Source organism: Zingiber officinale, chromosome 1A (genome assembly GCF_018446385.1).
Source record: "Zingiber officinale cultivar Zhangliang chromosome 1A, Zo_v1.1, whole genome shotgun sequence".
Lineage (NCBI taxonomy): Eukaryota > Viridiplantae > Streptophyta > Magnoliopsida > Zingiberales > Zingiberaceae > Zingiber > Zingiber officinale.
This window is the reverse complement of record NC_055987.1, coordinates 191,273,619-191,297,522: the sequence shown is the minus strand read 5'-3', so window position 1 is coordinate 191,297,522 and position 23,904 is coordinate 191,273,619. Positions and strand designations below refer to the sequence as shown.

Here is a 23,904-nt window from a genome sequence, read left to right as displayed (position 1 = left end):
AACAAAAACTGTGATGATTTCCGAAGTCAACTATGTTTATGGGTCGCCACATCTTTGGTTTTATTTTTTAGTTTTTTTTGTCTTCTTTTCCTCTTCTCTCCGAGACAATGCATAGCGTTGACTTTGGTGAATTTCACTGAAAAGGGAGCTTTTAGGGTTCTTAGAGTTGCTGTTCCTCCTGCTGAAACAGTATTAGCTTCGACATTTAGCTTGCTTATTGGTCTTTGTCTTTTGTTCTTTGATCTCCAGTAATTAGCTTGCTAGTTGACTTGTCATTGTATGTATCTCTATCAGGTCTGAAGGTTTCAGTTTAGAGAATAATATCTTCTAGGATGGTCCTGAAAAACTGGGTTGCAGGGCTAGTTTTATTGTTCTTACTCTTGTCATTTCACCTGAGGCTCAGGGTGGTATTGAAGAACCCCTTAATTGGAAGGCCTCTTCAAATTCCTGTCTCTGTTGATTCATCTGTTCATCTTTCCTGGTCCTATCCTCGGAGCTCAGCATCTGTATCGATCGATCTGCGAAATGACACACAAATCCAGCCTGATGACATGCTGCTCTCCAGCCTTTTCTCTCCTCGAAATCTCTCAAGTTCAGAGACACAGTGCCTTCAGACTTGGCATTACTTGGACAGCTTATTGAACTCCTCTCAGGCCTTACCGAATGCCATTGAGGCCAGCCGAGGAGCTGTAGTTGCATGGCAAAGTCTCATGGACTCGGTCGAAGAGGAAAATTCGAATGGCTCTGGAAATGGAACTGCAAAACTGATGGAAAAGGAGAAATTGTGCCCGTATTCGATTCGAAGAATGAATGCTTCAGAGTTTGTTGATGATGGCTTCAAGTTGGTGATTCCCTGTGGACTGACCCATGGTTCCTCAATCACAATGATCGGCACTCCGAGTGGATTGCTCGGTAACTTTCAGATTGAACTAATCGGGGCAGGCCTTCCGTCGGAGCTAGATCCTCCTCCGATCATCTTGCGTTACAATGTCCGGCTTCACGGTGATGAAATGACTGAGGATCCAGTGATCGTCCAAAATTCATGGAGTGCAGCTACTGATTGGGGCAAAGAGGAGAGATGTCCTTCTGAAGATGTTCAAAACAATTTGAGAGGTACTGACACGGTCGATTTTTTCGCCTTCCATTTTTGGTTAAAGAGTTTTGCAATCTACTAGATACACGAGAAGAAAAAGTAGCAAAATATACACTCAGTCAGAAAGTTCATCTTGTTTGGAAATTGGCTGCTCAAGTTCATTTAAGATCTTGTTCTAAACTTATTGTCGATATGCTTTGATTCCTTGCAGTTGATGATTTAGAGCAATGCCCTGACATGATCGGCAAAGACAAGGTGTACAAGTCTAACTTATACAATTTTTCAAGGAGGTCTATGGGCCTAATCGATGTCGTAGAACAAAGAAAATACTTTCCCTTTAGGCAAGGAAATCTTGCCATTGCTACCATTAGGATGGGATTGGAGGGAATCCAAATGACAGTGGATGGCAAGCACATAACTTCATTCGCCTACCGAGAAGTACTATTACCTACTCTTCTTTTTCGATTCATCGGTTTATGTCCTTAAGTTGTGCCTTTTGTTCTTTCAGAGAATGGAGCCATGGCTTGTGAGTGAAGTGAGAATAACAGGAGACATTAAACTGATTTCTGTTCTCGCAAGTGGTTTGCCAACTTTAGAGGATTTCAAGCATGTTAAAGATTTAGACATAATAAAGTCACAACCAATACCACTTCACAAACCGGTGAAGCTTTTCATCGGTGTGTTCTCGACGGCAAACAATTTCAGACACAGAATGGCAGTTCGAAGAACATGGAAACAGTACGAAGCCATTCGATCTGGATCTGTCGCCGTGCAATTTTTCGTAGGTCTGGTAAGCATTCAATTCCATATGCACTTCAATTTAAGCTTCATTTCAGCTGCCAATACTCTTTCCTCATTGTTCTAAGTTTGGCACATTCGCATCTTCCATGTTACATTTCTTACTGTTTGATTCTCAAATAGCACAAAAACAAAATGGTAAATGAGCAACTTTGGATCGAAGCTCACACCTATGGAGATATCCAACTGATGCCGTTCATCGATTACTATACTCTAATAACATGGAAGACGATATCAATTTGTATCTATGGGGTAATGTAGTTCAGTAATCACACAAAAAGCCTAAGATGTTCCCAATTGTGTTTTAACTTTAACCCCTGTTTTAACAGACAAACATTATATCCGCAAAGTATGTAATGAAAACAGATGATGACTCTTTTGTTCGTGTCGATGAATTACTAACCGAGCTAGAGGAAGAGAAGGCGACGAGCGGGCTATTGTATGGCCGTATCAACAATGATTCTCAACCTCATCGAAATGAGGACAGCAAGTGGTACATAAGCCCCGAGGTAACGATTTTGCATCCAAATTCATCTACATTGTTTCAAAACCACAACTAATGCTATTAGTAAGCATTCTACTTTCTTGAAGGAATGGCCTGAGGAGAACTATCCAACTTGGGCTCATGGACCCGGTTACATAGTATCGTCTGACATCGCAAAAGCTGTATATAAGCAGTACAGGGAAGGGCATTTGAAGGTGATCCAGATCAACGACTTGATTCATCCTTCTTAATTTGTACTTTTTGTTGTTAATTTGTTGGCTTTTAATTCTAGTGATGTTGGTGCACAGATGTTCAAGTTGGAAGATGTTGCAATGGGCATTTGGATAGAAGACATGAAGAAGGGAGGGATGAGCATTGCCTACGTCGACGATCGGAGGATCGACAGCGACGGGTGTGCCAACGGATATGTTGTAGCTCATTACCAGCAGCCAAGGCAGATGCTGTGCTTGTGGCAAAAGCTCCAAGAGACGAACCAAGCAATCTGTTGTAGTTGATACTTTACAGTGTGTCCCCTCTCAAATAGTTGGGACAAAGGTTTCATCACTATAGGGATTGACATTGTTGATTTAGCATAGAGTGAAAAAAGATCAGCATTTGCAAGAACTAAAGGGCTATTTGTCTGTGTTTTTTTCTTAAAGATATTTTAGCAATTGGTCGGTCAATTCATAGAATAGATTAGCTATTCCTCGCAAGTGGAATAAATAATGATCAGAATTAAATCAATTATTTTAGAATAGATGAATGGAGATAGAAAATCACACACACGACAAATATTGATATAGAAATTCATGGAAAATAGAAATATATATATTTACATTGAATATATTTTCTATCAAAATTGTCCCTCTTATTTTTTAATATAAAAAATCTAAAAATAAATATTATTTCTGTTAAATTTAACACTTTATACTAGGATCGAGTATATTTTTATCGAAATTAATCCTCATATTTTTCGGTACAAATAGTCTAAAAATAAGTATAATTCCTATTAAATTCAGTATATTAAACTAAAATCGAGTATATTTTGAGATGAAAAAAAATCATACTCAATTTGATAGAAAATATATTAGATTCTAAGTTAATATACTCAATTTAAGAGGATTTATATTGATTTTTAAATTTTTTGTATCTAAAAATATAATGAGTAATTAAGTAAATATATTTAAATAGGGAATAAAAATAAAGATTTTCATAGATGAAGATTAAATACAAAAATTTGTTTGCCAATAAAGATTACATGCAAAATTACCCTTAAACAAAAGATATAAATGTAGCTTTGCTAAATACGAATGTATTGATAGTACAAGCACCGATGTAACTTCCCAGTTTTTATGAGAATGCCACGTGGCATGGTATGAGGAAAGAGTTACACCCTTATCCTTGAAAAATTAAAAATTAAAAGCATTAATCGACGACTGTAAAAAATCAAAATACAAATTCTTAATGAATTTAAAATTGAATTTCAAAGAAATTGTCACATTTAATTTTGGGCCCCTGCATCGTTTTCTCGTTCCTGGGCTCAGACAATGACTAATGAATCAGAAAGTGCATCATGAGTTTTTTATTTTATTTTTCTAAGGCCTCAAATTCCTTTTTATTGTGTATCTCATAGATGATAATAAATAATCATTGTACCCATCGAGTCGAGAGTGTCTCACGTGCTCAGCTGTCAATTATGGACAAGGATTGCTCGATTAAATTGTCCTTATTGACTCTCGCTGCATCATTTCATACGATCCAAAAATTAACACGTGAGTCATGCCAACGAGTAATAATTATTATTATTGAATGTTTTATTATAAATACTTATCATTCAACCGGTTTAATTTAACTTATGCATATAAACAAATAAATTTGCAACGTTAATTTTTAAAATTTAAAAATATCAAAAAACTTTCAAATTAGCTAAAATTTATTTACATAGCCACGTAGCTATCTTTTTTTTTTTAAAAAAAAAAGTTTTTTGGCCATTTTAAAAATGTAAATAGGCTCTAAAACATGTATTTATTTAAATTAAAATTGGGCAAAATAATCATACGTCACGATTTTGAGTCATCGGCGCACTAGGTGCGTATTTAATAACTATAAAAGAGTACAGAGCAAAATAAATGTATTCAGATATCAATTTTAAAGTGCCTATCTTTAAAAAAGGCATCCCATCAATTTATTATTTTAATATAAAAAATCAAATCTCTTTTTCATACCGTTCCGATTTCGCCACATTATTTTTCGATGAACAAAAAGGAAGATACAAACATGTCCACATTTCACAGCTTTACAGGGAGGCCAAATAATTTACATTCTAGAGGACAAAAATGTTATTATTATTTTTTGTTTACTTCAGATGCAAAATAATAAAATAATAATAATTAATAAATTATGAAGGTGAGATCTACTTACGTCGTTGGCGAAAATAAATGCTTACCGTTGGACCCATCAATTATTGAATTCACATTACTCATGGAACCTAACAATTGAATTTAGATTTTTTTTGGACGTTTTTCTAAATATCAAATTTTAAGGGAGCTTCTAGTAAAATTCCAATTTTAATCGGTTATTATATTGACAATTGCTATATATATATAATAAAATAATAATAAATTAGTAATCGCAGAACGCGTGGAGATTTGTATAGTTCGTTCCTAACTGCTGCGCCAGACGTGCTCGACGACCCTCCCATTCGCGCTGGATCTGGATCCGTCATTCTCCCTTCCGTTTCTTAATTATTTATAAAGTCATTTTTATTAATGTAATAACAAAATAAACAGCTAATTCAATGTCCGCTCTGTAATTACAAAAGTAAAATAATATTTTATTTCAGTTTTTTTATTCTTTTTTATTATCGAATAATTTGTTTTTTTTTATTTCTTTTAACCACGATGTTTTATAAATCCAGCTGTGTTGGTACACTCACCGCAGCACCTCCAGCAGTTCAGCGCAGCCAGAGAGGAGGGAGAGAGCTGGAGCTCGAGCTCCGCCATGGAACTGGAACGAGGTATACCAATCGAATCGATTCCCCCTCCATTTCTCACTCAATCCGCGCATTTTTCTTTCCTCCGCTGATTTCTGCGGCGGATCGGCTCGCAGTGCCGCTGCTGAGGGTGTTCGAGTCGGCCTCCGGGGCGTGGGAGTGGGCGTGGGCGGCGGAGGCGGCGGCGTGGGGGGTGTTGCGGGGGTGGGTGGTGGTGCCGGCGCTGAGAGCGGCAGTGTCGATCTGCCTGATGATGTCGCTGGCGGTGCTGGTCGAGAAGGTGTCGATGGCGCTCGTCACCTCGTATGCCAAGCTCTTCGGCCGCCGCCCTGCCCAGATCTACAAGTGCGACCCCTTGGTCGCCGACGAGGAGACCGGCTCCGGCGCCTTCCCCATGGTCCTGGTCCAGATCCCGATGTACAACGAAAAAGAGGTCAGCGCATTAACCCCTTTATTGAAATCATTTTCCCCCTTTCATCGAGATGTTTTACTCACATTCCAATTACAAATCCTCTCGATCGACTTGAACCCTGAGATTGACTTGAATTAGAGATGAAACGAGCAATCCACAAAAATCAGCACATATCGATTTGGCACACGCCTGAGATAGCAGTCCATGTCGGTTTCAAACACACCAATCAAGCTTATCACACAGCATACTGCTACTTGACTCTTCTTTCTCAAACACAACAATTTCTTCCGATCCAAACAACCACAACCAAGCTTGACAGCTGGTCCTCAACAGGTAGTCTGACACTGGTAATTAAGCTGTCCTCTTTGAAAAAACCAGGTCCGAGCACTGGCACATTGCTTCCGGGCAAAAGTGCAACCATGTGCAAACTTCAGTCACATGTCACAAATGATATTTCTCATCTGCACTCCCTTGGCCTATTGTTTGCCCTTTGTATTCGCCTTATTGTTGCCCGCAAATTACTGAATGTGACAGGAACATAATCGACTATTATGGGAATATATTGGTAGGGTTTCCTTTCCTAAATCATCTAAAACATGCTGCATGTTTTGTTGAAATTGAGATCAATCATGGAGGGTGAATTGAGATTTGGATACGTAATGGTTTTTTTGGCTTTAGCGCAGGTGTATCAGCTGTCGATCGGGGCGGCGTGCAACCTGCTGTGGCCGGAGGATCGGATCATCATCCAGGTGCTCGACGATTCCACTGATCCAACCATCAAGGTTAACCATTTTTATTTATCTGTTTATTGCTATTTTAAATAAATAAATAAATCGGATGACAAATCGGCGGAGACAATAATAATTGCCTTTTTTTTCCCGTAAATTAAACGGTCGGATCCATGGAAGGCAGCTATCATGGAGGTCTATTCAGACAAATGGACTTGGAATTTGTTCATTGTCATCGTGTTATGTGGTTGACGGCTGGCAGGCCCCAGGCGGGGTCGCACTCTGATTTGCCCTCCAGATTATTATAATTTAAAAAATAAATAAAATTTGGATAAAATTTTTAAAAATTATTTTGATAATTTACAGGGGTTGGTGAGGAATGAGTGCGAGATGTGGGCGAAGAAGGGGAAGAACATCCAGTACGAGACGAGGGCGAACCGGAACGGGTACAAAGCCGGCGCGCTGAAGGTGGGGATGACCTACGGCTACGTCGCCACCTGCGAGTTCATCGCCATGTTCGACGCCGACTTCCAGCCCGGCCCCGACTTCCTCCACCGCACCGTCCCCTTCCTCGTCCACAACCCTAAGATTGCCCTCGTCCAATCTCGGTGGAAATTCGGTACTGATTTCTCTTCGTTAAAAATCTACACTGTCAATTTTCCGAACATTAAGTTCGCTTTGATGAGATTCGGCGTCGATCGACGAAATGCAGTGAATGCTTCGGAGTGCCTGATGACGAGAACGCAGGAGATGTCCATGGATTTTCACTTCAAGGTGGAGCAGGAGTCCGGCTCCACGGCTTGCGCATTCTTCGGTTACAATGGTAGATTAATGAGATTATCATTAAATTTCTTTTTTTTTTCTTCTTCCTTTCTGTAAACTGATAGCTGTTGGATGAACAGGAACTGCTGGTGTTTGGAGAATTAAAGCGATCGAGGATGCCGGAGGTTGGCAAGATCGAACCACAGTAGAAGATATGGATTTAGCAGTGAGGGCAGGTCTAGCAGGGTGGAAATTTGTATACCTTGGCGATGTCCAGGTGTGCAATTGATTAATTCTTCTATCATTATCTAAAATTCTAATACCTAATTTTCTCTTAGACTACAAAAAGGTTTCATTTTTCTTCTGCTGGAATTCAACATGAAAGATTCAGCTCAATTAGACTAAGTAATAGCGTTTGTTGCTAAGAGTAAGGAATGTTTAAGAAGGAAGTAAATTATGGTGGTTTGGCTTGTTAATTATATGTTTTTTCTAATCTTATTTGTTAGGTCAACAGTGAACTACCAAGCACCTTCAAAGCGTATCGATATCAACAGCATCGCTGGTCGTGTGGACCGGCGAATCTATTCCGGAAATTATTCTGGAGTGTTTTAACGTCCAAGGTCAGTGCTATATTCTTGATTCTCTCAAGAAAAAGATTGATATCATCGAGCTTAATTGGAATGGTCCAATCATACTTTTTTTTCTCTCTTCTCAAAAATTGCAGGAAGTTTCCATTAGGATGAAATTATATGTCATCTACAACTTCTTCATTGCGAGAAGGATCATGTCCCACTTTGTGACGTTCCTTTTCTATTGCGTGGTCATCCCTACCTCAGTGTTCTTCCCGGAAGTTGACGTCCCTGATTGGGGAGTCATTTATGTCCCCACCGCAATTACTCTCATCAATTCAATTGGAACTCCAAGGTTTGCATTCTAAAATATCTGAATTTCTTAATGTTAATGGAATCAGGCATAAATTATCCCGTTTGTATGGGGGCCTATAGTTAGACGACTCATGGTTGAGGTGCACTAAAGCATAATAATGTTGCAGTTCGTTTCATTTGGTAATCTTCTGGGTGCTATTCGAGAATGTCATGTCGCTCCATCGTTGCAAAGCGGTCCTCATCGGTTTATTCGAAGCAGGCAGCAGCGTCAACGAGTGGGTAGTCACTGAGAAATTAGGCGACATGTTGAAGGCCAAACCCAATTCCTTACCCACCAAAAAATTCAAACTTAGGCTCAAAGACAGGTATATTAATTTGCCCAAATTCTCTTTCCTCCGATGTTATGATAAATTGATTCTCTTACGATTGAAAATACATTTTCCTATACTAATTCAGCGTTTTCTTTTTCATTTACAGATTTAGTTTCTTGGAAATTTCGATTGGCTTATACCTAATGGTTTGTGCATGCTACGACTTAAAATTCGGCAATGATGCCTACTTCGTTTACATTTTCCCTCAGTCTATTACATTCATTATCTTGGGCTTGGGCTACGTGGGCACAATAATTCCGGCTGACAAGTAAAGATAACAGCCAAGAAAGACTGAAGTCAACTAATCGAGTTTAACACCGATCTCAGCTAGATTCGAATCGGTCAGTGACAGCCATGTGGTGATAGCCATGTGCTACATTAAGTTATTTATTTGATTATTTTAGCATTTGATTATTTTAGAATTAATTGAATAGGATTTAAAAATAAGAGCAACCAAATAATGTATCAAAATTTCCTTAATGTAGCTTCGGATGCAAGGTTGCCATTGAATCAATCCAATGTTTTGTAGAATAACCTCATTTATTGAAGAAATGGTTGTAGTGTTCAAGAAACGCTAGAGTGTTTCACGGGCAAATGATATAATGCTATAAACATCACTAAAAACAAAATGCCAAGAATGATAATTATTCATTAACACATCAATGTAATATTATGAAATAAAATAGCCAGTAACATCCATCAAATAGCTTTATGAAAAAGGCGCCAAAAAACTCCTTCGTGCGTTTGGTCGGCGTTCACGCCCACGCGGCGTCGCCATCCGCAATCACGCAAGGGGTAGCGCCCGAGATCGCAGTCCACTATCGTGCGGGACCACGGTCCGAGATCGCGCACGTGCCCCCCGTCCCAGATCGCGCGGGTCCGCGGTCCAAAAGCCAACGGTCCACGATGCCGCAAATCCGCGGTCCGCGATCGCGCCCACGGTCCGCGATCGCGCGTGTCAAATCACAAATTGAGAGAAAATAGATTATATTGCTCAACCAAGAGGGAGAAAATGATTTTAAAATTTCATTTGTCCATAGAAAAAATAATTATCTTTTTTTAATGAAGTAATAGATGAAAAAAATTCACCGTAGATAATTTTTTACAGAGGCAAAATAAAGAACAAAGAGGCATAAAGAGTTCAGATAGAGCTAATACAATTGTAACCATCATATCGGCTGTGAAACCAATAGGTAAACTAAATAATTCATCATCATCTCTCATCCCCGAGTCTTAAAATCACGAAACGGAAAATAAAAGCGAAAGAAAGACTTTTTAGGCATCAGATCTCCAAGGTGTTATGATAGGTAACATCACAAGTTTCAGATGCAAATTACCCATTAAAATCAACAAATCCTCATCTGCCATGAAAACAGTTGCGCAAGAAATACTTTTAAAATTTATGTGATGATCATTAACTCGCCAAGAAGTTTATTGGATCGGCAAGTAAAATGATGATCATGACAACGCAAAATCTAGCTTCAAGGGAACGAGTACATTGGGAATGGAAATGATCCTCAATGACCAGATAGTGAAGCAAATGACATTAGACAGTAAATTCAACAAGTATAGATTTGTGTAGAACGAATTTGGTGACGACGACTCAGTCCCTTAGATGTTCTTTGATAGTGCGATCATATCCGCAAAAATCATTACAGGTCTGTAGACTCATCATCGTCGTCGACGAACTAGGTCTCAAAGTTGCGTGCGATGCAAAGTACTGAAAGGGCAGCAAAATCCATTTCGATGCGATGAAGAAATCGATCAACAGATAGCAGGTAACACGTAGAACAAATAGAGGGAACAAACAGCCGAAACAATGGTAGATAAAAGCCTAAAACGATCGACGGAGAAATCACCTGGCAACGTCGGCCGGCTTTCCATTAGGGCTACGGCAGCTTCAAAGAGAAGCTACGGCTCCCGCCTCCCGGCATGGCAACTGAATGAGAGATCAAAGCCACATAGCGAACGATGGAACGATGGGGGAGAAGAAACGAAAAGGGCGACGGACATCGCCCAAATCGGCGCCTTGGCGATGGAAGAGGGACGAGATATAACGTATTTATAGGATCGAAGAGGCGAGCCGTGCTCAAATGAAGGGTTCTTGTTCTCTCGCAGCTCCTATTCGACGGATAGATTTGATCTCAGAAACCCTAATTCGGCCGGTGCGGGTTTAGGGTTTGTAGCTTCTTCCACGAATGTGGGTTTAGGGTTTTGTTTCAATTTTTTAATAAAATAAAAAGACTGGGATATTCAAAGAGTACTCCTCAAATATCATAATCATAATTTTTTTTTGTCCCGACCTTTTGTGTAAATGTGCATATCCATCCCAATATTTTTTTTTTAATATATTACTAATATCATGTATCTACTAATAAAGGGATGCCAGTGGGAGTATAGCATGAAAATCAAGTAGAATTGAATTATAATTCCATGATTTAAATTCGAATTTAGTTTAAATTCTTTGAATTCTAATTTTAACATAATAAACGAATAAAATTCATTTCAAATTCCAGTAACTTGTGAACAATCAAATAAAACAATGAGTTTCAATTCGGTTAAAAAATTTATCAATAATTTCAAATTCGAATTAAATATTTTTCGCCAGTTTAAAAAGTGGTTTGCACCCTACCCGCAATGGACACTAATTGCATGAACACCTGGTTATAATATAGATTTAAGTTAAATTTTTGTGATAAATAAAAAAAATCGTACAAATGTTGTTATATGTTTATTATTTAGATTGTATGGTAAATTAAACAAAATAAAAGAAACAAGTAAAGCAACCTGAATCCAGCCAAGAAAGTTTTAGCATTAAAGTGCTGTATTATTCTATTTACAAACCTCCCTAGGTAGAATTAAAAGTAAACTCGTCCCCACGAGAAAAAAACAATGATAAGCCGAGCTAACTCAGGTGATCGGTCCAGTCTCATCAATTTTTTTATCAGCATCTTTTCTTTTGATTATAAGAAAAAAAATCTATAAATTTATCATAGTTCAGGATTAAAAAAATAATAATAAAAATAATAAATCATAATTCCGGGGATAAAAAAATAATAAATCTAATTAGTCTCATTGACTTACCTTGGGATAACCGGCTCAACCCCGTAAAATTTTCCCACCGGCCACCAGGATAAATCTGGAAGCGCGTACGACGACCAGTCCAGAAGCTCAGCATCCATTGATTACATGCCTCATTTGGAGGGAAAAAAATTATAAACCGAGTTAGTCTCATTGACTAGCCCTGGGGTGACCAGCCTGGCCCCACGAAATTTTCCTACCGACCACCAGGGTAAATCGGGAAGCGCTAATGGCAGGCGGTCAAGAAATCCAACATCCTTTGATTGTGCACTCACTCCATTTGGAAGAAAAATTCTACAAATTCACCATAGCTGGGATCAAACTGCGAGTGTCTGGGTAATAACCTGGATACCCTACCGCTGCACCATAGCCCCAAGGGCTAATGATAAACTCAATTAGCTTCATTGACTAGCCCTCGGTGATCGACCTGGCCCTACGAAATTTTCCCACCGACCACTAAAGTAAATCGGAAAGCGCTCATGGCGGGTGACCAAGAAGCCCAGTACCCTTTGGTTATGCGCCCTATTTAGAAGAAAAATTCTTACAAATTCGCCGTAACTAGGGATCGAATCGCGGTTGCCTGAGTGACAACCTACATGCCCTGCCGTTGCACCATAGTCCCGTGGGCTAATGATAAACCCAATTAACTCCGTTGACTAGCTCTAGGGTGACCATCCTGACCCCACATAATTTTCCACCAGCCACCAGGATAAACAGGGAAGCGTACTTAGCATGCACCCCAGAAGCCCAACATCCGTTGGTTGCGCCCGTCATTTGGAGGAAAAATTTCTACAAATATGTCATAGGTAGGGATCGAATCGCAGATGCCTAAGTGACAACCTGGATGTCCTACCGCGGCACCAAAGCCCCAAGGACTAAAAGATAAACCCAATTAGCCTCATTGACTAGCCCTGGGGTGACCGATCTGACCCCACGAAATTTTCCCACCGACCACTAGGACAAATCAGAAAGCGTTCGCGATGGGTAGCCAAGAAGCCCGACGTCCTTTAGATGTGTGCCCCATTTGGAGGGAAAAAAATAATAAACCCGATTAGTCACATTGACTAGCCCTAGAGGTGACCGGTTCGACCCCACCGAATTTTTCCACCGGTCACCTGGATAAATCGGGAAGTGTGCACGGTAGTCAGTCAGAAGCCTAGCATCCTTTGGTTGCGCACCCCATTTGGAGAAAAAATTCTTGTAAATATGTCATAGTTGGGGGTCGAACTACAGGTGTCAAGGTGACAATCTGGATGTCCTATTGCGGCACCATAGTCCCGGGGACAAAACTCATCCACAACAGAGTTCATTAACTTAGAGGTGCTTGATAGATGAGAATTAGAATTAAAATAAGGATTTGATACCCCTGATTTATAACTCTTTCCTCCTAGGTTATCACTAAACCTATTCCTCTCCATTCTTTCCTCTCTTTTTTTCGGACATCCCAGCCCCAAGCCATTCGAGCCTCTTCTTCCCCATCCACTCCATTCTTCTCCTCCTTCTCTTCCTCTCAACCACGCCCCTTTTCTTCTCCCCCCTTCTTCTTAGCACATATTTCTCCTCCTCCTCCCTGCTTAGTCATCCGAGTTGCTACCATCAAAACTATTTCTCCCCCTTCCTCCTCCTCCCTTTCTTCTCCCCCCTTCCCCTTCTCTTTATCCTCCTAACTGAAGTTGCTCCAAATCGAAGCTTCCTCCTCCTAATCGAAGCTACTACCATCGAAGTTTCCTCCTCCCAATCGAAGTTGTTGCCATTGAAGTTGCTTCTCCCCCTTCCTCCTCCTCCTCCTCCTCCCTTTCTTCTCCCCCTTCCCATTCTCTTCCTCCTCCCAATCGAAGTTGCTGCCATTGAAAGAAACTACAATATGTAAGTAAATCTTTTTATCCAAATGATTTTTTGGAATTATAATTTTTCCTAAGTGAATGACGTCTTATTTCGAAATTGTGTTTAATTTATCATTAGTTGTTATGTGACGTAGATAAACATGACACGATCACCATTTAACCATAAAAGACATAAATTAATATGCACTTTATGGAATATGTATGGAATGCTCATGGTTTGTTTGGTTGTCGTACTTTATCAAATTACAATACTTTTATATCGTTGAAGTATGATTCATCAAATAAAAAGTAGGGAGGACAAACGGATTGGGCGTGTGGAATGGATGTTCAACCTTACAAAAGAGAGTGATGAAATAAGGATTAGTGAACTTCGAATAAATAGGAGAACATTCAAGATATTGTGTAATATAATACAAGACGTGGGGTTTTAAAAGTCACAAAAATATCACTATTGATGAAATTATGACCTTATTTATCTACGTGTTGGCACATCATAAAAAAAGCAAACGATGAGCCTCCTTTTTAAATGAAGTCGTGAGACAATAAGTTGTCATTTAAATCTGTCTTTGAGTAATTTTACAACTACACAATATATTGCTTAAAAAACCCAAACCGGTACGTAATGAATGTGAAGAAGATAGATGTAAACTGTTATAAAAATTTTAATATCACCTATAATTATTTAGTTTAATTTCATTTTTTATTTCAATATATAATTATTTAGTTTAATTGTATTTTTTAACATCATAAAAATTATTATTGGGTTGTTTAGGTACTTTAGTTGATACTTTTATCTAAGTGACATCCTCTAATGAAGAAAAATAACATTATCACACAAGAAAAGAGGATATTGCAACAAATGTGTTGAGAGTGTATTGCCCACAAGTACAATTTATATATATATTTCCTAGGTAGAAAGGTTCTACCCATAATGATCGAGTACTCCGTGATGCCATGAGTAGACAATTTGATCTTAAAGTTCTTTAAGGTAAATAACAAATATTTTTTACTTTGAAGTTGGAATTATGACGAAGTTTCAAATTTCTAGAATACTTGCATTTGTTAATTTAACTATTGCCCTTAGTTTATTAATTTAACTATTGTCATAGGTTTAGGCTGTTATTATTTAGTTGATGCTGAATATTGCAACTCAGATGGATTTTTGATAACTTATCATAGACATATGTATCACCTTAATGAATGGGAAGATCTGTCACGCCCCGGAGGAGTCCCTGTCCGAAAAAATTTCGACAGCATCTCCCCTCTACGACGGACAATCTGAAACTTTACTACATCACCATATACCTCAGCCACATGCGGCTGGAATAATAACCATACTAAACAAACAATAACACAGACATCCACGCAGTTTATATCAATTTCAGCCTCTGGCTGACACAATCACGCAGTTAAATAGTAAACAAACTGAACAGTGATAAGCAGACTCAAAACCAACCCTACTCCACTACACTCATAAAACTCAAATCCGACGATAAAATCAACTCACCTCTTCTGCCATCTAGGCATGCATGTAGTAAAAGCAAATCCAAACCAAATCCATCGACATCACAAAATCCATACAATGTCCATACCATCAAACAGAACAAGTTTAGCATAATCTAAGTAAGAAGATCAAAAGACCAACAATATCCTCGTGGTCTGCAGGGGATTAGCGACTGGAACTCCTCCAGACAGCATCAACCTGAAAATAACAACAGAGGAGGGTGTGAGTCCAACACTCAGCGGGTAACAACTGATATACATAGTAAGGAAATAACATCTAGCACTAATCATGCGTACAGTCTTCTGACGTAATAAAGGTAAATGCAAACTGAAATAAACAGAAGAATATTGTACTAACCGGGACCTGGTACAAGGATAAATAGTCCGAGAGGTATAGAAATCCTGTATGCATGTCAAGCATGGACATCCAACCAATATGCAGCAAATAAATGCAGTAAACACAATCACAAGAAATAAATGTATCAATGTGTATGATGCCAATGTAGTCATGGTCACCCCTGACGCCAGTCAACCATCTCACACACAATGGTGGGACCGAGTGGGTCAGGCTGTGACAACCGTACACTCTGCGTCACTACTCCTAATGAGTGACCGAGTGGACGGGATGCTGTTGGAGTACACACATACTTCTACCCCAAATCATAAATGGGGGAGCGCAATGCTCTCATCTTCCGGTACACCATGACGGGGAGGGATCCCTGACGTGCTACCACGCTGCGTCACACCACCCATGAGCAGACCAACGGAGCACCGAACAGAGCAAAACTGACGTGCTACCACGCTGTGTCACGCTTCCCATGAGCGGACCAACGGAGCACCGAAGAGTAATGAAACTGGCGATGTGCTCGACAATAATGGAGCAATCTATCACACAGCATGCAATCATGCGAATGGTGCATGACACTAAGCATGGTAATATACTGAACCAATCTATATACATATATGATGTGCACCATAATCAATAAATCATATCAAGGGTACACATATCAGATAAGGTATCACACCTAGGTCCTGAACATGGTGAAGCATGGTTATATCACTATCCCTATAGGAATGTATAATCAGGTAAGAAATAACATGAGATGCAAAACAAGCAATCAACCAAGCATGTAACAGGTAACGGGTAATGACTAACCGAAGCAAATAAGAAACATAATTATTGCTATTTGTTAAATTCACTACTATGCATATCAAAGACATAAAGTCAAAAGTACCCGCCTCCAATAAGAAATGGTACAATCAGATAATCGAGATACTCGTTTCGCGTCAAGATCCTGTGTCACCAATATAAATATATTCTATTTAGCTACAATTCTTATAAATAGCTAAATAAAAATCCCTAACCCTAATTTATTCAAATTTTCATTTTCACGTGTAACTACAACAAGAATAAAATTCCTCCTCTAGTCAATGTCGGAGGTACACGTTGCGATACCGCAGTCCAACATGGTTAAATGCTCGAAAATTAACAATCCATCAATGTATTACCTATTTTAGAGGCTATGGTTAACGCTTACCTCAACTCACAGCTCAAGCTGGTTGCTGCCGAAGAAAAGTAGCCGCTGAAATATAACTGACGGACCCAAGACAATCCACAGCAAGTCTTATTTCATGTTACGACCACACTTACAGCACCATAGCAAGTCCGGTTGGAAATTCTTCCTCACTATCGGTTCAAGATGAGATCACAAATCAAAAATACCAAATTAACAACCTACCTCCAAAAATCACTGCTAGGGCACGGGTTGGAGGGCTTCAACAGTAGGGAACTAGGGCACAGGTGAGCCAGCAACGATCTAGGGTTCGGCTGGCCGGCACTAGGGCAAACGACGGCGGGGTAGAGGAGAGGCCGGCAACACTTCCTGACGGCGACAGCGCTGTGTAGAGGCGCTCGGCGTCGCTGGTGGCAATGGTGTCGGCAGTGCGGCTCGGCGCTAGGGCAGAAAAAAAAAAGGTGGCGCCGTGGGGAGATCGGAGAGGGCGTCGACGCGGTGAAAAACCTCTGTGACCAAGAGGTGCCGCTAGGGCTTCGGCAGCAGGGGAAGAAGACCGGTCCGGCGCTGCTCGGCGTCGGGAGAAGGAGAGAAAGGGATCGAGAGGCAGAGGAGGGCTTCGAGCAGTGGCGAGAAGAAGGATCAGAGAAGAGGTGGGGCACGACTTTTGTTCGGACGAGGAGGTAACCGCCGCGTGTGGCGCCGGTTAGGGCAAGCAGTTGGGCGCGCGGGGGAGGAAGCAATGGCGGGGAAGGGGAAATAAAAAGAAAAAAGAAAAAGAAAAGGAAAAGGAAAAGGAAAAAAAATAAACTTTTCCTCATTAAAATAGGGTAGCTTAAACAGATTTTTCCGGGCCCCGTTTTTATCTCCGTTAATTCGTCCGTATGAACTCCGAAAAATTCTCGAAATTTTTTTAAAAATTTCGAAAAATTCCCTTATTATTATTCTCTATTTTCCGGTATTTTACAAGATCATCATCCCGAGATAACCGAAGAAGATATAAAACAGATGAATTTGTTATTTTTAACAATTATGTCAGCTTATTATCTTGATCTTAAGAGTATGTTCGATTCTAAGTTATCATTCATAAACTAAGATAAGATAATGAGAAATAAAATATAATTTATCTCGTTTGATTTAGTGTATAATCTAATTTAACATTTATTTTATTATCCATGGTTTGTCATTTTAACAACTAAATTAATTTAATATTTGATTAATTTTTAAAAAATAAAATAAAATATTAATATTAATAATAGGTTGCTGATATATTTAATAAATAAATATAATTGATTTATAAATTTTAAAATCACACAATGGAATATGGAACTTATTGAATGTCACACAATCGACATCTTTCCTTCACTAGAGACAACAGTAATTTATTAAAAAAATTCTTTTTCCATTGGTTGATGATTAATATTTTTTTTTTTAAAAAAGCCAACAACAATAACATAATGACTAGAATACATAGTGTAAAAGTGAGAGACCAAGCTCACATCGACAATCTAACTCCATCTTTTTTCCATCAGTCAAAAGTTATGAACTTTTTATATTTCTGAATAATGAAGGAATAAGAAAACGTATAAAAATATATAGATCCCCTGTCCAACTGGTTGGCATCCAGTGTTTGGCACTTGGAATCTCCAACTTCACTATATTCTTATATTATCAAAAAAACATGAAGCGTTTTTAGATTTGAAAACTTCATATAATTCTTATATTATCAAAAAACATTAAATTTACATAAACTAATGTATACTATTATAATTATTTCACAAAACTTCATATATTCTTCACAGGCAGTCACCGTGTGATGAACTTACACAAGTTCACATGCGATACGGGTAAATTTGTAATGATGCATTAACAAAACGATTAAAAACCATTGCACTCCAGATCTCTCAAAATTGAAACTGAGTACAACAAAATGATTAAAATCCATGGTTGTTGGAAACAAAAATAGTATCTGCAAACAAGAGAGTTGATTCATAAATCTCTAGATTGAAGAAAAAAAAAGAAGATCAGAGTGATTAGTTAACAATAAAAAAAAACTAAGAGAAACTTAAAGAAGGATTTTCTGGTTTATGTAGGATTCAGTTTGATCTTTTAACTATTGAATTCTTGGTGTAGAAATCCATATTACTGCTAAGGAGGCTAGTATAAAGGCATCTAACCAGGGGTTGCTGAAATAAGAAAACACAGGAATAGAATTAGCAATTTCTGAACTTAGAACTGAATTACAAGTTGCAAGATTTGGCATTATCCCTGAATCAAGAGATAGTTGGTAGGAAAATGTCAAATTAGCAAGAAATAAAACAACAAGAACTAAACATAACCTAAAACAAAAGGGCAAAAGGGAATCAAGACAATGCTAAAACAAACAAGCCCAGATAGAAATGTTGTAAAATAATAAAACAATATAAGCAGTATTATATTTGCACAAAAATAGCATGCAATAGACAGATAAATAAAGGAGTAAGGTTTAGAATATAGTTATCCGGTTGAAGCGTCGGCACGCCGACTGTCCTTAGAGAATTTATTGCCGCCTCACGGTGCAAAGTTTTGGACGCTACACTCAGACCCAACCTCAGATCGCCGGAAGACCAAGTCTCAGGACAAGAAAGACGAGAAGAAAGGATCGCACAGAGAAGGGAGAAAGCTCGAGTCTGGAGTGAAGAATAGAGGTGCTGCAAGTCCCCTTTTATTCACTCTGAGAAGGTACGAAGCACTGCTTCGCTAGCGAGGAAACGCGCCTCAGTGTCGCGTCCGCGTCCCTTCCTCACGCGCGGAACAAAACCGAAGTCCGCGTCCCTTCCTCACGCGCGGAACCAAACTAACTAGAACCGGAAACCAAACTGGTTTGGTTCAGACTGAACCAAACCAGCAAAAACAGACCGGGCCGCCTGTGAGCGCAAGGCCCACGGGCTGGGGATTTGCACCCTCCCTGCGCGCGTTAATCGCGCACGTGACGCCCGGTTTATGGATTTCCGGCTCGAACCCCCCAAATCCACTCGATTTGGGCTTGGCCCGCGCATGCGTGTAGGTCCTCTTATCATTGCTAAGCAAGGATGGAAGGACTTCCTATATAAGCCCTTCCAAGCTTCTCCACTTAGCAATGTGGGACTAAAAACACTACAAAAAATGCTTTGAATTTAAAACAAAATTCAACAATCCCCCACAAATTCAAATCATTTCGGTTAAAAACAAAAAACAAAAAAAATATGTCCTGAGGCTAGGTTGCAATGAGCTTTTAGTGAAAATACCTTTCGGTTTGAATTTTCACCTAAGTACACCAATCTTATTCACATAGGTTTGAAGTGAACTAGGTCTTGAACTTAAACCTTTTTATATGTGAAGTCAAATGGTAACAACTCATCACGGGCGACGGTTGAATCCTTCTGGGTTGGTGCATTACGGCCATGTCACCGAATCTTGTTTCATAAGTGTTTAGGGGAGTTGCCTAGACCCCCCACACTGCGGCCACACAGTTACACTTACATAGGTGAGTTCTCCAAGGATGTACTGCGAGCATCCTGTCAATAAGACCTTGAACTCATTAAGAGCCTCCAAGCTCATCCTTACTAGCAGTCAAGCATCTATCCAGGGAAGAGACTATGAGATTATATCTCAATCAATTTGATGCTTACGGTTCACCCTTATAACTTGTTTATACCACATTGAACCTACTTCTTGGGATCTCCAATCAGATAGGTTGGGTTGCCGTTATAGATGAAACCAGGATAGGCCTCAGTCCCATTCCCTTATTGGATCTCTTGATTTTCTCAGAATCAAGTCCTTTTGTGAGTGGATCAGCAATATTGTCTTTTGAACTTACGAAGTCCAATGACACCACTCCAAGAGACACTAGCTCACGAATAGACTTCAATCTTATTCGTACGTGTCTCTTCTGTTTCTGGTTATACTTGGAGCTTCTAATCTGAGCTATTGTTGTTTGATTATCACAGTGTACTGAAATAGAAGGTATTGACTTTACCATCAAGGGAATTTCTGAAAGAAGACCCTTAAGCCAATTAGCTTCAGTTACTGTGGTATCTAAAGCACACAATTCTGCCTCAGATGTAGAACGGGATATAATCGTCTGTTTAACAGACCTCCAAGCAACTGCACCGCCTCCAAGTGTAAAGACATAACCAGTAACGCCTTTACACTCAGCAGTGTCTGCTATCCAACTAACATCACTATATCCCTCCAGGACTGCAGGGAATCTTCCATACCACAAGCCCAAGGATATAGTACTTTTTAGGTATCTGAGCACTCTGTCTAATGCATCCCAATGCGTTCTGTCCGGACAGCTGGTAAACCTGCTCAATTTCGTTATAGCAAAAGAAATATCAGGTCTAGAACAATTAGCTAAATACATTAGACTACCTATTATTTGTGAGTATCTTAATTGAGACACTGCAACACCACTATTATTCTTGTGGAGAGTTTTTGAAGGGTCATATGGTGTGACAACAAATTTAACTTGGCTATAACCATATTTCTCTAATACTCTCTCAACATAGAGTGACTGAGAAATTATTATTCCATCAGTTGAACGAGTCAACTTCAGCCCTAAAATCATATCAGCACAACCCATATCCTTCATATCAAACTTACCACTTAAGAGGGTCTTAGTCTCATTAATAATAGAAAGGCTAGTTCCAAATAGTAGAATATCATCTACATATAAACATAGGATAATACAATTATCACCTTTCATTTTAGCATACACACATTTATCAGAGTCATTTACTTCAAAGTCAAACGATAGCATAGTTCTATCAAATTTTTCGTACCACTGCTTTGGAGCTTGCTTCAAACCATAAAGAGATTTGACTAACCTACAGACTTTATTCTCATTTCCAGAGACTACATATCCCTCAGGCTGATCCATATATATCTCTTCTTCTAGATCTCCATTTAGGAATGCCGTTTTGACATCCATTTGATGGACCTCAAGATGATATATGGATGCTAATGTGATTAACACTCGGATTGTAGTAATTCTGGTAACAGGAGAATAAGTGTCAAAATAGTCAATCCCTTCTTTTTGTTTGAATCCCTTAGCAACTAGGTGAGCTTTGAATTTATCCACTGACCCATCAGGTTTTAGTTTTCTCTTAAACACCCATTTGCATCCTATAGTGGTACACCGAGGAGGTAAATCTACCAACTCCCAAGTGGCATTAGAGATAATAGAGTCCATTTCACTTTTAATGGCCTCTTTCCAGTGCTTAGCTTCAGGAGAAGCCATAGCATCTCTATATGTCACAGGGTCACCTTCTATATTATAGGTTATAAAGTCTTGGCCTAAATCCGTAGACACACGTTGCCTCTTGCTCCTTCTCGGTTCTGTATACTCACTAGATTCATCTAGTCTAGAGTGACTTGAGGAAGGTGTACCCACTACGGATAATGGTGTTGGTTGCTACTCGAAAAACCTAGAGGTTCCACTGTACAAAAATTTTGTACAAAGGTCTAAACCTTTTCCTAGCTACCATGTGTTCTTTTAAATTAAATTTTGGATCGCCTGTGGAACTTAACACGTTTGATCCAAAACTTAATCTATTCGTTCTTTTAGGTTTTGACTTGGGTCTCCTGCAGAACTTAACACGTTCGACCCAAATCACCTTAAGTTATTAATTCCATTAAATATTAATTTCCATAATTGGTTCCCAGTACTGACGTGGCGAGGCACATGACCTTCTTGGATATGGGAGCAACCACCACCGACTAGACAAAACCTTTTATAGAAAGCTAATATTTAATTTCCTAAAATAACTTTAGGTTAACCGAAAAGAACAATCAAATCACAAGGAAAAATAAAACAAAAGAATACAACATCGAAAAACATATTCGAAATACTAGAATCGTAAGACTCTTGTATTTGGTATTATTTCCATAAATAACTAGCATGATACGGAAAAGGAAAAACTACTAGTTATACCTTCTAAAAAGACCTCTTGATCTTCTACCGTATTCCTCTTCTAACCTCGGACGTTGTGTGGGCAACGATCTTCCGAGATGAGAAACCACCAACCACCTTCTTCTCCTCCTAGCTAGGTTCGGCCATAAAGAAGCTTTACCAAGGATGAAGAACAAAACACCAACCAAGCTCCAAGAGATGTAAGCTTTCTCTCCTTCTTCTTTTTCTTCTCCAAGTAGTATCCGGCCACCGCAAGAGCTCTAAGGGGAGAGAGAGGTTCGGCCACCACAAGAGGAAGAGAGGGAGAGGATGATGATGATGGACGGCCACACCAAGGAACAAAAGAGGGAGAGAAATAATAGAGGTTGTTCCATGAAGGCACCCTCACCCCTTCTTTTATATTCCTTGGTCTAGGCAAATTAGGAAATTTAATTACAATAAAATTTCCTTAATTTCCTTTACATGATTTAATTGAGAAAAATAAAATAAAATTTCCCAAATTAAACTACATTGGCCGGCCACATCAAAAAAATAAATTAGACAAGTTTTAATCAACAAATTAAAACTTCCTAATTTGTTTCCGGAAATTTTAAAAATAAAATTTCTCTTCAAAAATCTCTTCATGGTTGATAAAAGGAAATTTCTATAATTTTAATTTAACAACATATGAATAATTTTTAAAGAGAAAATAAAATATCTCACCAATCTACAAATAAGGAAAGAGATTTAATCTCTTTCTTTAATCTTTTGTAGATCTTTTACGAGAGAGATATTTTAATTTTAATTCTCTTTAATAAATTATATCTTCCACATAATAAAAAATTAAAATTAAAATCCCTTTTAATTTAATATGGCCGACCCCTCTAGCTTGGGTTCAAGCTAGGGCCGGCCGCACCAATTTATGCTTAGGTCGGCCCTAGCTTGGTTCCCAAGCTAGCTTGGCCGGCCCCTATTAAGTGGGTATAGAAAGTGGGTATAGGTGGGTATAGTACTCTATAAATAAGAGGCTACGATAGGGACCGAGAGGAGGAATTGGTTTTGGTCTCCCGATAAAATTAAGCATCCGTGTTGAACACACAACTTAATTTTATCAATAATAATTCATGCCACTAGAGAACTATTATTGAACTACCGCACCAATCCCAAATTACATTTTTTTGGGCTCGTTCTTATTATGAGTGTGTTATTCTCCCTGTGTTTAAGATATCGAATGTCCACTAATCAAGTGAGTTACTGACAACTCATTTAATTAATATCTTAGTCCAAGAGTAGTACCACTCAACCTTATCATCATGTTGGACTAAGTCCACCTGCAGGGTTTAACATGATAATCTTTATGAGCTCCTCTTGAGGACATTATCAACCTAGTATCTCTAGGACACAGTTTCCTTCTACAATCAACAACACACACTATAAGTGATACCATTTCCCAACTTATCGGGCTTATTGATTTATCGAACTAAATCTCACCCATTGATAAATTAAAGAAATAAATATCAAATATAT

General features: G+C 38.9%; 2 protein-coding genes, 1 long non-coding RNA gene and 3 other non-coding genes across 6 annotated transcripts; 2 read left to right on the top strand and 4 right to left on the bottom strand.

The window, feature by feature from the left end:
* The first annotated feature begins 332 nt into the window (after positions 1-332).
* On the top strand, positions 333-2,890 carry LOC122008783 (beta-1,3-galactosyltransferase GALT1-like). The gene is made up of 7 exons (XM_042564625.1): positions 333-1,113; positions 1,305-1,531; positions 1,602-1,883; positions 2,015-2,143; positions 2,221-2,400; positions 2,483-2,590; positions 2,684-2,890. The coding sequence occupies exons 1-7, from the start codon at positions 333-335 to the stop codon at positions 2,888-2,890; spliced, it is 1,914 nt and encodes a 637-aa protein (XP_042420559.1).
* A 2,377-nt stretch (positions 2,891-5,267) lies between these two features.
* On the top strand, positions 5,268-8,950 carry LOC122038877 (probable glucomannan 4-beta-mannosyltransferase 11). The gene is made up of 10 exons (XM_042598839.1): positions 5,268-5,391; positions 5,484-5,800; positions 6,463-6,561; positions 6,874-7,126; positions 7,220-7,330; positions 7,410-7,546; positions 7,776-7,889; positions 7,994-8,193; positions 8,321-8,518; positions 8,631-8,950. Exons 1-10 carry the CDS (start codon positions 5,376-5,378, stop codon positions 8,794-8,796), a joined length of 1,611 nt encoding a protein of 536 aa, XP_042454773.1. The 5' UTR covers positions 5,268-5,375; the 3' UTR covers positions 8,797-8,950.
* A 156-nt stretch (positions 8,951-9,106) lies between these two features.
* Positions 9,107-10,673, bottom strand: LOC122038878. Its single transcript, XR_006127960.1, has 2 exons — positions 10,384-10,673; positions 9,107-10,244 (listed from the first exon to the last, which is right to left on the bottom strand). It is a non-coding gene; the product is annotated as an uncharacterized LOC122038878 (long non-coding RNA).
* LOC122039376 lies at positions 9,660-9,746 on the bottom strand. The gene has a single exon (XR_006128205.1). It is a non-coding gene; the product is annotated as a small nucleolar RNA Z102/R77 (small nucleolar RNA).
* LOC122039374 lies at positions 9,799-9,894 on the bottom strand. The gene has a single exon (XR_006128204.1). It is a non-coding gene; the product is annotated as a small nucleolar RNA Z101 (small nucleolar RNA).
* Positions 10,122-10,206, bottom strand: LOC122039123. Its single transcript, XR_006128018.1, has one exon. It is a non-coding gene; the product is annotated as a small nucleolar RNA SNORD25 (small nucleolar RNA).
* Positions 10,674-23,904: the final 13,231 nt, after the last annotated feature.

What these genes read in the sequence shown, in the direction of transcription:
- LOC122008783 (XM_042564625.1), top strand. Translation starts at nt 333, where the DNA reads ATGGTCCTGAAAAACTGGGTTGCAGGGCTAGTTTTATTGTTCTTACTC. An exon ending in CTTCATTCGCCTACCGAGAA is followed by an intron (nt 1,532 to 1,601) that starts GTACTATTACCT and finishes TTGTTCTTTCAG; the next exon opens with AGAATGGAGCCATGGCTTGT. An exon ending in ACAGGGAAGGGCATTTGAAG is followed by an intron (nt 2,591 to 2,683) that starts GTGATCCAGATC and finishes GTTGGTGCACAG; the next exon opens with ATGTTCAAGTTGGAAGATGT.
- LOC122038877 (XM_042598839.1), top strand. An exon ending in CCAATCTCGGTGGAAATTCG is followed by an intron (nt 7,127 to 7,219) that starts GTACTGATTTCT and finishes GACGAAATGCAG; the next exon opens with TGAATGCTTCGGAGTGCCTG. An exon ending in TATACCTTGGCGATGTCCAG is followed by an intron (nt 7,547 to 7,775) that starts GTGTGCAATTGA and finishes CTTATTTGTTAG; the next exon opens with GTCAACAGTGAACTACCAAG.